Genomic DNA, 13,132 nt, shown 5'->3' on the forward strand with positions numbered 1-13,132 from the left:
AGAGAGCAGAGCACCACACCGGTACCACTCTGACAACAGATGGCCAACTAAGAAATAACAAAGATAATATCAAATAATGACTATCAAGGCCCCACAAATCATAGTGAACCAACTCCATGCTTTTATTCATAGATAGATATAGGTATTTAACTATTTAACTAGCTCTAGTTTGGACCTAAAACTCAAAAATGAAACTTAGGCGATAAAATACCTGGTAAATCAAAATATTCAGCAAATGCCCTGAAAAGCAAAATCACTGAGTTTCACACATGTCTAGTACTCAAGAGATATTGACAACTGTGCCAACTTATCCAATTATTTCACTAACCCTTTCACCTAGACTGGCGCCCTGGGGTGAAATCTGGCACAACTGAAGTTAATGGCAAAACTCCCATTGACTTTAATATGACCGGGATTTCACCTCTGATATAGTAATTCTGTCCTAATCAGGTTCTTTGACCACATCCATCACCACGGTTTCTGTACCCCTTCCAGTAGTGTATTTTGTGATGTAACCAGTACCTCTCACATGCTGTGTGATCTGACCGAGACCACCAAAATCAGGTGAATCCTGAAATCCAGACATGAAAGAGAGCTAACCTATGTTAGCTCATCAAGCCAATAACCCAACTAGTAGTTTTAAGTAATGGAAGAAAGAGAGAAAATAAGTAGCAGAGCTGCTTCCTCCTACTCAGCTCAGATATTACAAGTTTATTTGAAGGACCACTTGCAGCATTTTAGAACTGAAAGCAGCTTAGAGCTTTTCAGCAATTATAATTACTGATCTACCTTTTTGGCTTATTTGCTCTAGCTCTGAATGTTAAGTACCTCTGCAAATGCTTGATACGTTGTCATTTTTTCTTCCAGAGATCCTTTGAGACTGCAAAGAACATTAAAAAAGGAAGAAGGAATGAACCTGGATTCAGTGCAGTAAAGTAGATTGCTTTGAGGCCAAGAAAGAAATCACTGAGTAGACCCGTTTGTGCTGTCATGATGATAACTTACCATTGCTTCTGGCTGCTGTTCTGGGTTGGTCAGCCTCACCAAAGTTTTTCATCTCCGTTATCCAAAAGGACTAGGGGCTTTCCAGAAAAGGAAAAGGTTTTGGAACTGTCTGGAAATAGCAGGAAGGAGTTTACTCGTTCCAAAAGGAGCTGGATGTGGAATCAGTTCTTTCTCTTGGAGGAATACACAGGCTCTGATTATCAATATGTTGGAAAGGTAGGAGTCTTTTATACAAAGTTATGTTCTGATTTTGAAAGCTTTAGGAAGCCAGTTGTTGTGAATGGGCAGGAATGATGCACTGTACGTTTCCAGGTGCTGCTTCTCCTCTGATCACTTTGTTATGATGAGCAGTTCAGATGAGATGTGAAGCTGAGCTACCCTAAAAACAATACAGAGAAATGAAAATGCTCCGATCTCACAAATGAGGCCCACAGCCATTCATATGTGTTTATTCTAGAGCTTTCGATTTATTTTATTTTTTTTGTCTTAAAATAAGGAATGCAAAGCGTTTGTATTAGGAAATTCTGGGCCAGATTCTCAGCTGATGTAATCTGCCATCTCCCATTGACTTTAATGGAGTTATACCAATGTATACCAAATGAGTATCTGGTCCAAGATATTTTAACTATATGTATAATGAATGTATGTGCGGTCTCTGTGAAGTGAGCCAACATCTGTGTCAAGATTATAAACAAAGAGGCTCAAACTAGAGAGCACTATACCCTTGAAGTGCCCTTATTTTAAGAAGAGTTCTTTCCACTTGTCAAAAAGTAACTCTTTCACTGCTCATTCCCCACTTCAGCTTCTCTGCTGCTGCCATTTTCTTACGGTGTTGGGAAGCGCCACTGAAATCTCAATGACTCGCTGAGGCACACACAGTACGTAGGGCACTACTGGAAGAGCATTTGACACGATGAGCTCGGCATGTTAGGAAGCAACAAAACAATTCAAACATTTTCTGTGATCAAAGTATGGTAATAGTTAGCCCCTTCTTCCTGACTATATCTGCTCCCCGTGTGCTGTAGAGTCACATCTACTCCCTTCACTGAGACTATAGAGAAAACCCAGTTATGGAAGAGCATGATTGATGGTGTCTACATCAATATAGAATCTATAAAATTGCCAGCTAAGTCCTGAATGCAAAAGCTAATGATAAACAAGGCAGAAAGAACATAGTTTAATTTTCTGATCCAAGGTGGGGCTGTGCCTGGTCTAGCTTCCTCTCAGGAATCCTGGACAAGACCATGGGGGCTTGTAGTTTGATCTCCCTCCTCAGAGCTTAGATCATTCCCATCAAAGTGCCTGCTCCTGATGCTTGTTGATCAGCTGTTCAGCCAGAGGTGGATATGACATCCCACAACCAGCTGAAAGTCATGATTCTAGTAAAGGAAGATCTATTCACCTGCTGCAGTATTGCTCCAAGCAGGATAATCAGCATTCATGAAAAGTCCTCCCAACTAGGGTATATAGGAGTGAGCCAAACAGAGTGAGTGGTCAGGGGGAGGAGGAAGGGAGGGAGGGAGAGAGACAGGGAGAGGGAGGGGATAAAGAAGCCAGGATAGAGGAGAGCTAAGAAGAAAGGAGGATGAGGAAGAAGCTTGGGGGGAAGAAGGAATCAAGAGGAGAGAGAATGAGAAGGAAGTTAGAGATGAAGAAAGGGGAGGCAAATGAATGGGACAAAAACTTAGAGTTGGGAAAGAGAAGTTACCCATAGACAGAACAAAAACTAAAAAGACTAAAGATGAAACAGTGAGAAAGGGGACAAGAACAAAAGAAAAATCCAAGGGAACATTAATCTTTTTTGTTAATAGAGTCATAAGGTTGTGGAAGAAACCTATCAATATAAATACACGCTGTATATATGGATAGAGTAGAGGCAGGTTCTACATACTGTCCTTTGAACGGTAAGTTCTGACATCAAGCCCACACAAATCCCAATAGCCCTCTTCTCCCCTGTGTAGAATTCAGGTAAATGTCATTGACTTCCATCCTGTATTGGGAAAGAATAGGACTGCGGGATGAGTTTGCAGAGTGTCAGTCACAAAAAAGCCTCTTTAGACCCATAATCCAAGCGAGTCTGATGTGGAGTCACTGAGAGAGAATAAATGTGGAGTGCCAGAATGTTATTTTTAGAGTTACTCTTCTGTCTGGAACTGGTGATTTACTATACTTACTGTGGCAAAGCATGGAAATGACACATGATATATAAATGTCATTGATTCCGTGTCCCTGGGCTGTTCAGAAGTGGCCTTTCACACATCCTTTGAGTGCCAGAGCTGCTCACACCCTTGTCGTTGAACAATTAGGCAAGAGGCATGAAAGAGCAGCCATTCGTTTTCAGACACAGTTGTGTGTTTGAGTAATGGTAAAAGACAGAAATAGCTGAATGGCTACAGACAAGGTAACCAGGCAGTTTTAGTGAACAATTAGATTTGACTGGTGGGGATAGATGAAGATTAACAAACTTACTTTTATTTAGCATGTTTTATCTGAAACGGTGTGAGTCTTAACTGGTGACCTGCAAAGGTGAAAAAAATAGGTTTTTTAAAAAATGTTTTGCTTCTGCTGTATAAAGACAACAATCGCACAGTGTGTGTATAGGGGAGAATTTGGCTCATATTTTATGTTAGAAATTCTATTGTGTCTACTCTGTATTTCTGGGAAACTACAGATGGCTGGGGAACTGGTTGGACTTTGACATAAGAGACATCAGACACATGAAATCTGATTTAACTGGGAAGGAAAAAATGGTTTTACTCAGATTGTTTGAAAACCTCTTTTTTGTTTAACAGCTATTTAACGCAAACACCTGAATACAAAGCTAGGAGAAAAGCTGTCTACCTTAAATATTCCACACCTCTGCCCCTTCATTTATACACTACAAGATTATCATTACAGGAGGAGAGTGGTTTTGTGGGTAAAAGGGCGGGGAATCACTTGGGATTGAGGTGGGAGAGGGGAAAGGAATCTTGAAGTAAAAGAGAAAAACAGAGGAAGGAGTCAGAAAGGGGAAAGAATATTGGGAGTGAGGCTGGGTAGCTAAAGACAGAGGTGGTAGGAGAGCGGCAAGATGAAGGGAAACCCAATCACCAATGGTAACACAACAAACATGGGGAAAATATATCCAGCCCCCAAATTTCAGAGTTGATGGAGGCTGTGAAGCCTCCTGCCAGCTACTGTTACTGAGCCCTCTACCCCTGGTAGGTCTATCTGGGTCCAGTGGAGGAGAGGTCAAGGGAAACTGGAAGACCTTGATTTATCTCTAGCTGTTCACTGGCTGTGGCTGCTTTTGGAAAGGAATACAGATGTGGTCCTTCCAAGAACATGTTAAGACATATGAGAGGTATGGGAGGAAGTATGCACTGCCTCTAACCATGCTCTGCCTATTCCATGAATCAATCAAATACATGGGATAAAATCCTGCCCTGGGATTTTGCCATTGAATTCAGTGAGTCAGGAATGGATTCCCCCTCATTCTCTGGGTCTGTCAATGCACCATCATTGAGGAGCAGTAAATTCACTTTTAAGATAAAGGTCTAAGTGTGAGAGAGGGGGACAATAGGGCTCGAGGAGCAGGAAGGACATTATAGACTAGTTTGGGTCCAGATTTTCACAAGAGCTCAGCATCCACCATCAGGGGCAGGTTTGGATGAGTTAAGGTGGGAGTTAAGCACTTTTAAAAACCTGCCCCTGATGGTGGACGCTGAGCTCTTGTAAAAATCTGGCTGTTAGTGTCACAATTTCAGCTGTCTGGTGCTGGCTAGTATTATTATAGGGCGAACAGATGTCCCGATTTTATAGGGACAGTCCCGATTTTGGGGTCTTTTTCTTATATAGGCTCCTATTATGCCCCAGCCCCTGTCCCAGTTTTTCACACTTGTGGTCTGGTCACCCTATATTATTATGGTTTGTACTGTGGAGCCCTAGGCATGTACCAGGACTGCCTTGTGCTAGGCATTGTACAAACATACTGTCCCTGCCCCAAAGAGCTTACAATCTAAATAATTTTGAAAATATGTTCCATATTTAGGTGCCTGAAAGAACATGGAGCTTTTTTCGAAGTTGGGCCCCAGTTTTGTGTGTTGAGCACTTGACAATGAGCCCTCCTAAGCTTTCATATCGCACAGAGTGTAATTTTGCAAGTGCGGAGTACACCCAATTCCCATTGACATCAGTGGGTGTTGCTTGTATGTAGTGGCTGTATGCTCAGCTCCACTGTTCTTATTATCCAGTTACTGCACGTCTGTGTTTCATTCCTGTATATTCAAGAAATGAAGACTTAAAAAAACAAAAGTCTCCGTTAGTCCTAGACATAATCACAGAAGGAACTTTTAGAAAAGTTCTGGGCTGGAATTATTCATTGTGCTGCTGACTAACTTGCAAGCTGTGGCTATTTGCTGGAGTGTGATTGATGGGTAGGGTGACACTTTAACCTGAAGATGTCTTTTCTTCTGGTTCAAGAATTATGACACTTGGCAGGGACTCAGTCCCAAAATAAAATACAAGGAGTATGTGAGCATAAAATACCCAGTGCCACTTTACAACCTAAAGCATAAATCAGCATAAATCTGAGTTAGGTTTAAAAAGGTACCTCCTTAGTGAGACTTAACAGGGTTAGGGGAAATGCTTCTTTAAATTCCAGGGGGAAGTTGGAGTGTGGGTGCAGTCATGGAAATATACATTTTGTTAAGACTGAAATAGAGGATGAGCATGGAGATAACATATGGATACTGTGTACAATTTGTACATAGTTTATGCCTTTAACAAGACAGTTGCATGATGTCATGGGCTGCATGATGTCCACCAGAAATAACATCTGCAGCATATGTCCATTCATTGGCAGGATAAGTAGGTTTGGTAAAGCATACGCTTGCAAGTTGCTTTCCAATAAGGGAAGAAGAGGATGCCTCTTCTTTTTGACTGAAGAAATATCTGAACAAATCTTAAACCTTATTTGTCCACCAAGGAATAGCTTCCAGCACTGGTTGGATTTTTGATAACATGGAGGACAATTGTAGAACTGTGTTGTCACATTCTGGCAGTCTGGCACCCAAAAGAACTTCTAGCCTTGCTTTTCATCATCACTATGTCTTATTGATGTTCAGCTCAGTCAAGCAGCATGTTTGCCTGTAAGCTATGGGATGTTACTACCCGTACACCCCATCATAAACAATCATCTTCTACTGACAACTCTATTTTTCTAGAAAAATAAAGTCAAAGTCTCTCCTCTACTATGTGGTTTTACAACGCAGAAAGAATCTATTGCATTACTTTGGCCAAAACAAGAATCTTTTTGTTTAGGTTAATTTCTACCTCCTTGGCTGTAATAGGAAGGACCTCTAGGAAAGAAGAAGAGATGCTACACTGAGTTTACCTTTGGTTGTGTCTCTTTCAGAGGCAATTGGAATAGCATGTTCCCCTGAAGACTTGTACCTGACCATTATGTTTTGCAATAAGCCACAGAAAGCCAGTTAGAATTTCAAAAGCAGGGAAATTCATCCTTACACACGCCAAAGAAATGTGCTGCCCGAACTGTGTGTTTCCAAAAATAGTGGAAGTGTAAGATTTTCCTGGACTTTGTAGCAGCCAGCATAATCTCCTGACTGGAGAAGGATCAGGATCCAGTTCCAAAAGCACAAGACTTATTTTCTGAACTGGAAGGAGAGGCAAAGTTTTTACAACAGCTGATGTATCCAAACTACATTACAAAGAAAAAAAATTGATTACTGTGAGCACACACAAAAGGCTCTCAGAGGTGAAGCACAGAACTCGCGACCCAGGAAGAGAGAGCTGTTCTGGGAGATGGAAAGGCCCCAATGTAACCTGGACAGCACTGGGAGCCTGCCTATGTTATGGTAGCCTCCCTGGGGCTACCTTATGGGCCACAGAGCTGCCTGGAATCTCCATAGTGCTGTGGTTCCACTTATGACACATTCCTCCCACCATCAGCCCCTGCACACCACCTATGCCAGGCCTTGAAAGGGCGTGTGGGGGAGGGATCCTTGGAATGCAGCCTCATGACTGTCTACCCCATCTGCCTCCACTGGAGAAATCCTCCCATGTCTGGATACAGAGGTTTTCAGGCCTTTTTATGCCTCTCTAACCTTTTTACCTGGTGAGGATCTCATTCGTAGGGTTTTATGTACTTTTCAAAACAGCGTACAAATGTTCGTTAATTACAGTAGTATATATGATGCCCTTGTGAAGTAAGTATTACCATCAGCCTTTTTCCAACGGGGAAACTGATTCACAGAGAGGTTAACTGACCTGCCAACAACATGGTGCAAATGAGCAGCAGAACCAGGATTAGAAATTAGGAGTTCCTAGCTGCTGATGCTTTTATTCAGGCTAGCGTGCCTGTGTTTTGCTTCAACAGGCTGAGCAGGGGTAGAACAAATGCCCTGGACACTTCTGCACTTCCTTTATTCTTCCTCTCCATCATTCATATTTTATGTTCCATTTGACTTTCCCAGCCGGCCTTCATTCCCACATTGAATCGTACACATACACACATATGCACCTTTGAGGTATATTCCTCTTTGAAAGATTTACTCAAGCTCTCTGCATTGTTGGCTCCTGTGGAATAGAGAGAACTTTTGAAATAAGGGACAATTGAGAGGTCGGAGGCCCAGGCAGAGAATCTAGAAGCAGTTTGCAAATTTCAGATTGTCCCAGTTGTGCTAAGAAAGTGAAGAATGAGACAAAGGATGGGGAAGGTGGATATATGGTTCAGAAAATAGGGCAGGAAATGAAAATCCTTCACTATATCTGATCCTCCTTGTTATTGATCTATGGTCAATCTGTGTACTGCAGCCATCCTAGATTCTAGGTGCATTACAGCATTGTATAAAACAGTGGTTCCCAAACTTGCCTTCGGAGATGGGCACCAGGCCAACAGCCGCCACTCTCCAGCTGCCCAGCTCTGAAGGCAGCACAGACATAAGGGTGGCAATACCACAACTCCCCCCCCCCCCCCGCCCACAAAAAAAAATAACCTTGACTCTCCTGCAACTCCCTTTTTGGTCAGAAGCCCCAGTTTGAGAAATGCTGGTGTCCCATCCTCCCCCTCTCCCCCCTGAAATCTGTATAGTATAGGGTAAAAGCACACAAAGGACCAGATTTAATAGGGGGAGATCAGATTTCATGGTCTGTGATGTGTTTTTCATGGCCATGAATTTGGTAGGGCCCTATGTATGGTGCGGCCCTCCTCTAGAATTCCAGCCACAAAAATGCCTTAAAAGACAGCTAAAAATGCATTCATATTTTCCCTGGTACACAGCATCATACAGTGCATGGAAAAACTGCATGACTGCATGTGAAATCAAAGCCTTAGATTATTTAGTTTGTAATCTCTTTGGGGAAGGAGCCATCTTTTTGTTCTGTGTTCGAATAGCACAGAGCACACTGGCATCTTGCTCCATGATAGGGCTCCTAGGCACCACCACAATGCAACTAATAAATTAAGAATGATCATAATGTCATAAATGCAGTATACGCAGAGAGCATGGTTACTAACTTGTAAAGAGTCTCTCATTTCAGGCTCAAAGTTCCCTCCATTGCTCAACTGTTATTCCATTGTTAGTGAGGTTTAGGGAAACTTTGTTTTAAAAATGAAGTCCCAGCATTTCCAGCTATATCCTTTACTTTTGTTGTTCCTGTTTTCCTCCTTTGGGGACCTTGGTTCACACAGGGGCAACAGTAGAGTGAGAGCTCTGGCCAGTCAGCATAACATTTCAAAACATAAACTTGAAAAATGTGCTGTAATGTGACTAACTGCTGTCAATCTCAATGGACTAATGCAGACTGCAGCTTGCCGACCAGCGACTCCTTTTTGCTTTCATGTGGTGAAACAGAAACCTCAGCATGCACTACATGTGTTTCAGTGTTCAACGGAGCTTGCATTTCTAGGGAGAATCTGAGATGGCAGATGAAGGAAAGTGAAGAATCCCCCTCTGGATAGTGGTGGAGGGAGCCCCAGTCCCCTCATTCCGATTTTTTAATCTCATGGAAAAACAAGAGCAACAAAGATTGTGAAGGAATCAATTGCTAGTTGGGGCTAAGGGGTAAAGATGTAAGTCAGATTTGCAGAGGAGTGGGAACCGTGGTTGTGGGAACCAACACTCACTCTGCTTTGGTTTCACTGTTCATAGAATAAGTGCATTCTTGAGTAACGTCATCCAAAAGATAAACGCAACCCTTCCACACCCAGACTTGCTTTTGAAACACAGGGATCAAAGTTTTTCATGGTGTCTTACTGAGGAGTATGACCCAGAGTACTCTATAGGAGCCTTGCTGGATTGGTTACTGCACATGAGAATGATCTCTACCGATCTGACACTTTTAGAGCCCTCAGCCCTGTAGGATGTGAGCCCCACCATCTCCCTTCACTGAACTGTAGGTGTTGTCATTCACCAGGAGATGTCTGTTGGAAGGAAGAGGCTTTTTACTGCTGACATTAGCCATGCGCTCACTCATGTTCACATAATCTGCCCAGAGTCTCTTTTGGGATGTCCTTCCAGCCTGGCCCATTTTATCTCTTTATGCTGGAGGCCAAAAGGAAGTCAAACAAAGTAACTTGTAATATCCTTTGTGTGTGGCTAAATAGAATGCAGCAGATGTATTAGTAATAAAAGCAGGAGTTGATTTCCCATGAAACAAAATGCAGGACAAATCTCATCTGACAACCAGCCCCCAAGTCCCTGCCGATGGCGCAGCAGGGCTCAGGCTGCCTGCATGCCATGACCAGTGGCCCCACACCACTCCTGGAAGCGGCTGGGTGCTGGCAGGTCTCTGTGCGCCCCTGTTGGGAGGGGGAGGCCACTCCGCATGCTGCAGCGCACAGAGACCTGCTGCCCCCATTTCCCCAAAAGTGCGCAGAGATGTGCGAGCAGCGCTAAGGCAGCTCCCTGCCCACTTTGTCTCCCTTCTTCCGCACCACGCCACTCCCGGAAGTGGCCGCCATCGTGTCCCTGGGGGGGGCGGTATCTCTGCACGTGGCCCCCGCCCTGAGCACTGACTCTGCAGTTCCTATTGGCCAGATAGTGGTGGAGGGAGCACTAGTCAGCGCCTGAGGGCAGTGGCATGTGGAGACCCCCACCTAGGAGCTGCTGCCGGAGGGGGGGGTGTGCCGGTCGCTTTGGGAGTCACGCTGCCCAAGGTAAGCGCCACCTCCCTGCCCCCCTTCTGCACCCCAACCTCCTGCCCCAGCCCAGAGCCCACAGCCTGCACCCAAACTTCCTCCCAGAGCCCGCAGCCCTCACGCCCTCCCACACCCTAACCCCCTGCTCCAGCCCAGAGCTTGCACCCAGCACCCAAACTCCCTCCCAGAGCCCAATCCCTGCAGCCCCTCCTGCACCCCCACCCACTGGCCCAATCAAGGCACCTCACTTTATTTTCATTTACTTCCCATTACTTATAATATAGGAGGAAGATGAAGAAAAAAGAATGAAAAATGGGAGAGGGAGATAATAGAGAATGTTCTTTTCCTTGGCTGGGTCCCATGAGGGGGAGACGGGTGGAACGGGGAACAAAAATGCGGTTGCGAAGTCTGCCACTGAATAAAAGATTAAGTTCTCCCCTCCTCTTCCAGCAGTATATGGGGGAGGGCAAAATAGCTAGAACCTGTGGCCCATGCCATATTTCCTCCTACCTGGGACCCCTTGGAAGCCACTCCACCAGAGCCCTATAGAGTTGGGCTTCCACAGATCTAAATGGCCTGAAACAGGAGAGATTGTAGTGGGGAGCAACCATAACTACTTTCCACAGCATGGTCCCCTGCTGATTTCATATCAGATTTGTCTTCTTGCAGGTGGGAGTCAACAACTCTCAAGAGGCATAATGGTGAGGGTCAAACTCCCTGTCCAGAGGAACTCTGGTAAATACAAGATGGTAATGTCTGCGCTATAGTTTTGTGTTAGCATGAGTTTGTGCCTGGCTGCATTACTCCTGGGTAATGAAACTCCTAGCGAGTTATGCAGGTCATTCCAAACGAGCTCTGATAAGACCTTTTCATTGCCTCATGCCATCATGTATTATTCTCCTTCTGGAAAATATTTTACAGAAGACTAGTTAGTTTCTTAAAAAATTATTTAGGGTGCTTTATGGGTGGTTGGTTTTCTATTGTTCCAACATACAGACTTCAGAGAGAGAGAACAAGTATAGCTCATAAACATTAAGCACCTCCAAAAATGTATTATACAGAATAATATAATGAAGCCCAGTACTGGATACTGCACAACCCAGCAGGGCTAGACACAAATGCTGCTGTCCCACTGGGAGGGTTGGGAAAGATTCCTGGGTTTTCAGTGGAAGTAAAGCCTCATTCCTAGTTCATGCAATATTGGATCCTAAACTGTCAGTAGCCTAGGACCAAATATCAATTATCCTGCACTCTGATAATGTAATTTGGGAATATTTGGTAGGTGGGAGAATGTAACAAAGGGGAGTGTTGGCCAGGAGAACCCCTGTTAACATAGCCCCAATGGAGCCACTTTCCTGGGCAGGGGAACGTCAGGGACCAGAGTTTAAGTGGAAGTACAGGGCCTCCTTTGAGGACAGACGTAGGTCCCTGTAGAGCCCTAGGGATCTGTCCAGTTTGGGGATGGGCCCTGCAGCTTTTTCTGCTAGGGGACAACATTGTGGAATATGACGTTATGGGGGAATTTTCACAAGGGAACCCTTGCAGAGATTTCCTCCCCCAGACTTCCCCTTCCCTAGATCTAGTGCAAGGTGTGTTAATGTAAATAGAGACATTAGAGATTAGAGTGAACCAGAATTGGGGATCTGAACACCCCCTCTCTCTCCCAACACTGGGAAACTTTGGATTTGAATATAAACATACATCCTCACTTCTTTGGCTCCATCTCTGTGTTTATATATTATATAAAGCGCACACACATACAGCTGGACATGATTGTCAGCATCAAGCATTCAGACTATCAAGGGGTCACCTTTGACAGTAAGCAAAGGCTGAGAGTTTGCTTTCAAGCACATCCATCAGGGAGTAGTAAGAGGCTGTTACCTGCTGAAGAAGCATAATGTTTTATTCAACCATCTCCTAGTAAAAACATTTTTGGATTTTAAGACCAAGGGATTGCTTTTTATTTATAGTTCATCTTTATGAGTGGGTCTCCCCATGAGGACAGCAGTTCTCAGTGAATCTATATTTCATCTAGCCCCCTGAAGCCATAGAGAAGTAAGATCATAGTTGATGCAATAGTATTTAAAGCTAGGGAACTATATTTCCCCATTGTTTGACTGATTGCTGGGGCTTTTTCAGAGGATGGGGAATTCACAAGCAAAACTAATATTATTTTTTAATTAAATAAATCAAGCAAAAGTTATTTAAAGTGAACGATTTGAAGAACAATTTTGACACCTGATAAACACTGAAAAGTTTCCCAGGTAAGTGTGTTGAGACAGCAGAACAATCAAAGACCTGGTCTACGCTGCAGAGTTAAGTCGACATAAGTTGTCTTACGTTGACCTAATTATGTCAGTGTCTCCACTACAGCCTGGCTCCTGCCAACGTAAGGGAATGTCTACACTACAAACTTAAGTTGACCTATGTTAGGTCAACTTACAGCCACCACAGTAATTACAGTGGTTTTTCATGTCCACACTGCCCTCCTTCTGTCAGTGATGCACATCCTCACCAGGAGTGCTTCCACTGACTTAAGAGGGGCAGTGTGAGTGGCTCAGAGCCCACGCTCTCAGCTCAACACAGAGTTCCCTGCTGGGAGTCTGGCTGCAGCCCTGGCTCTGGGTGTGGAGTTCTCTGCAAGGCAGCTGCTGGGCTCCTGGAGGGGAACCGGGAGTGCTGGGGGCAGCTGGGCTCCCAGCAGGAAGCCTAGGCAGCAACCCAGCTCAAAGTGGGGAACTGGGAGCCCGGGTAGCAGCCCAGCTCGGAGCCCAGGGGCAGCACAGTGTCTACATAGACACAAGCCCTACGTCTCTTATAGAGGTGGAGTTACTATGTCCATGTATTAGGGCACTTACATTGGCAGGAGCAAGGCTGTAGTATAGAAACTGACATAATTTTACATCAATCTAACTGTACTGTATGCCCATGGCTTGGTCTACACTACAGAAATTGCTTTTGCCAGTTATATCTAATTAGAATGTTGAG

At 44.2% G+C, this 13,132-nt stretch overlaps 1 protein-coding gene and 1 long non-coding RNA gene across 3 annotated transcripts in view; one reads left to right on the forward strand and one right to left on the reverse strand.

Moving 5' to 3' along the window:
• The window catches only part of LOC120397778 (cadherin-6), a 122,450-nt gene that overhangs the window by 56,922 nt on the left and 52,396 nt on the right, over positions 1-13,132 (forward strand). Inside the window, exon 2 of the mRNA XM_039524228.1 lies at positions 868-1,221. Coding sequence (XP_039380162.1) covers positions 991-1,221 — 231 coding nt within the window. The 5' untranslated portion in view covers positions 868-990. The remainder of the gene's footprint in view (positions 1-867; positions 1,222-13,132) is intronic.
• LOC120397780 overlaps positions 1-13,132 on the reverse strand; it is a 47,969-nt gene that overhangs the window by 19,526 nt on the left and 15,311 nt on the right. The window contains exons 4-5 of one of the 2 annotated variants that reach the window (XR_005594000.1): positions 3,475-3,523; positions 1,004-1,384 (exon numbers count right to left, since the gene is read on the reverse strand). The exons of the other annotated variant lie outside the window; for it this stretch is intronic. This is a non-coding gene — a long non-coding RNA (uncharacterized LOC120397780). Of the gene's footprint in view, positions 1-1,003; positions 1,385-3,474; positions 3,524-13,132 lie in introns of those variants that run through there. 2 annotated transcript variants of the gene reach the window in all.

The sequence above is a fragment of the Mauremys reevesii genome, linkage group 2 (genome assembly GCF_016161935.1).
Source record: "Mauremys reevesii isolate NIE-2019 linkage group 2, ASM1616193v1, whole genome shotgun sequence".
In the NCBI taxonomy this organism is placed as follows: Eukaryota; Metazoa; Chordata; order Testudines; family Geoemydidae; genus Mauremys; species Mauremys reevesii.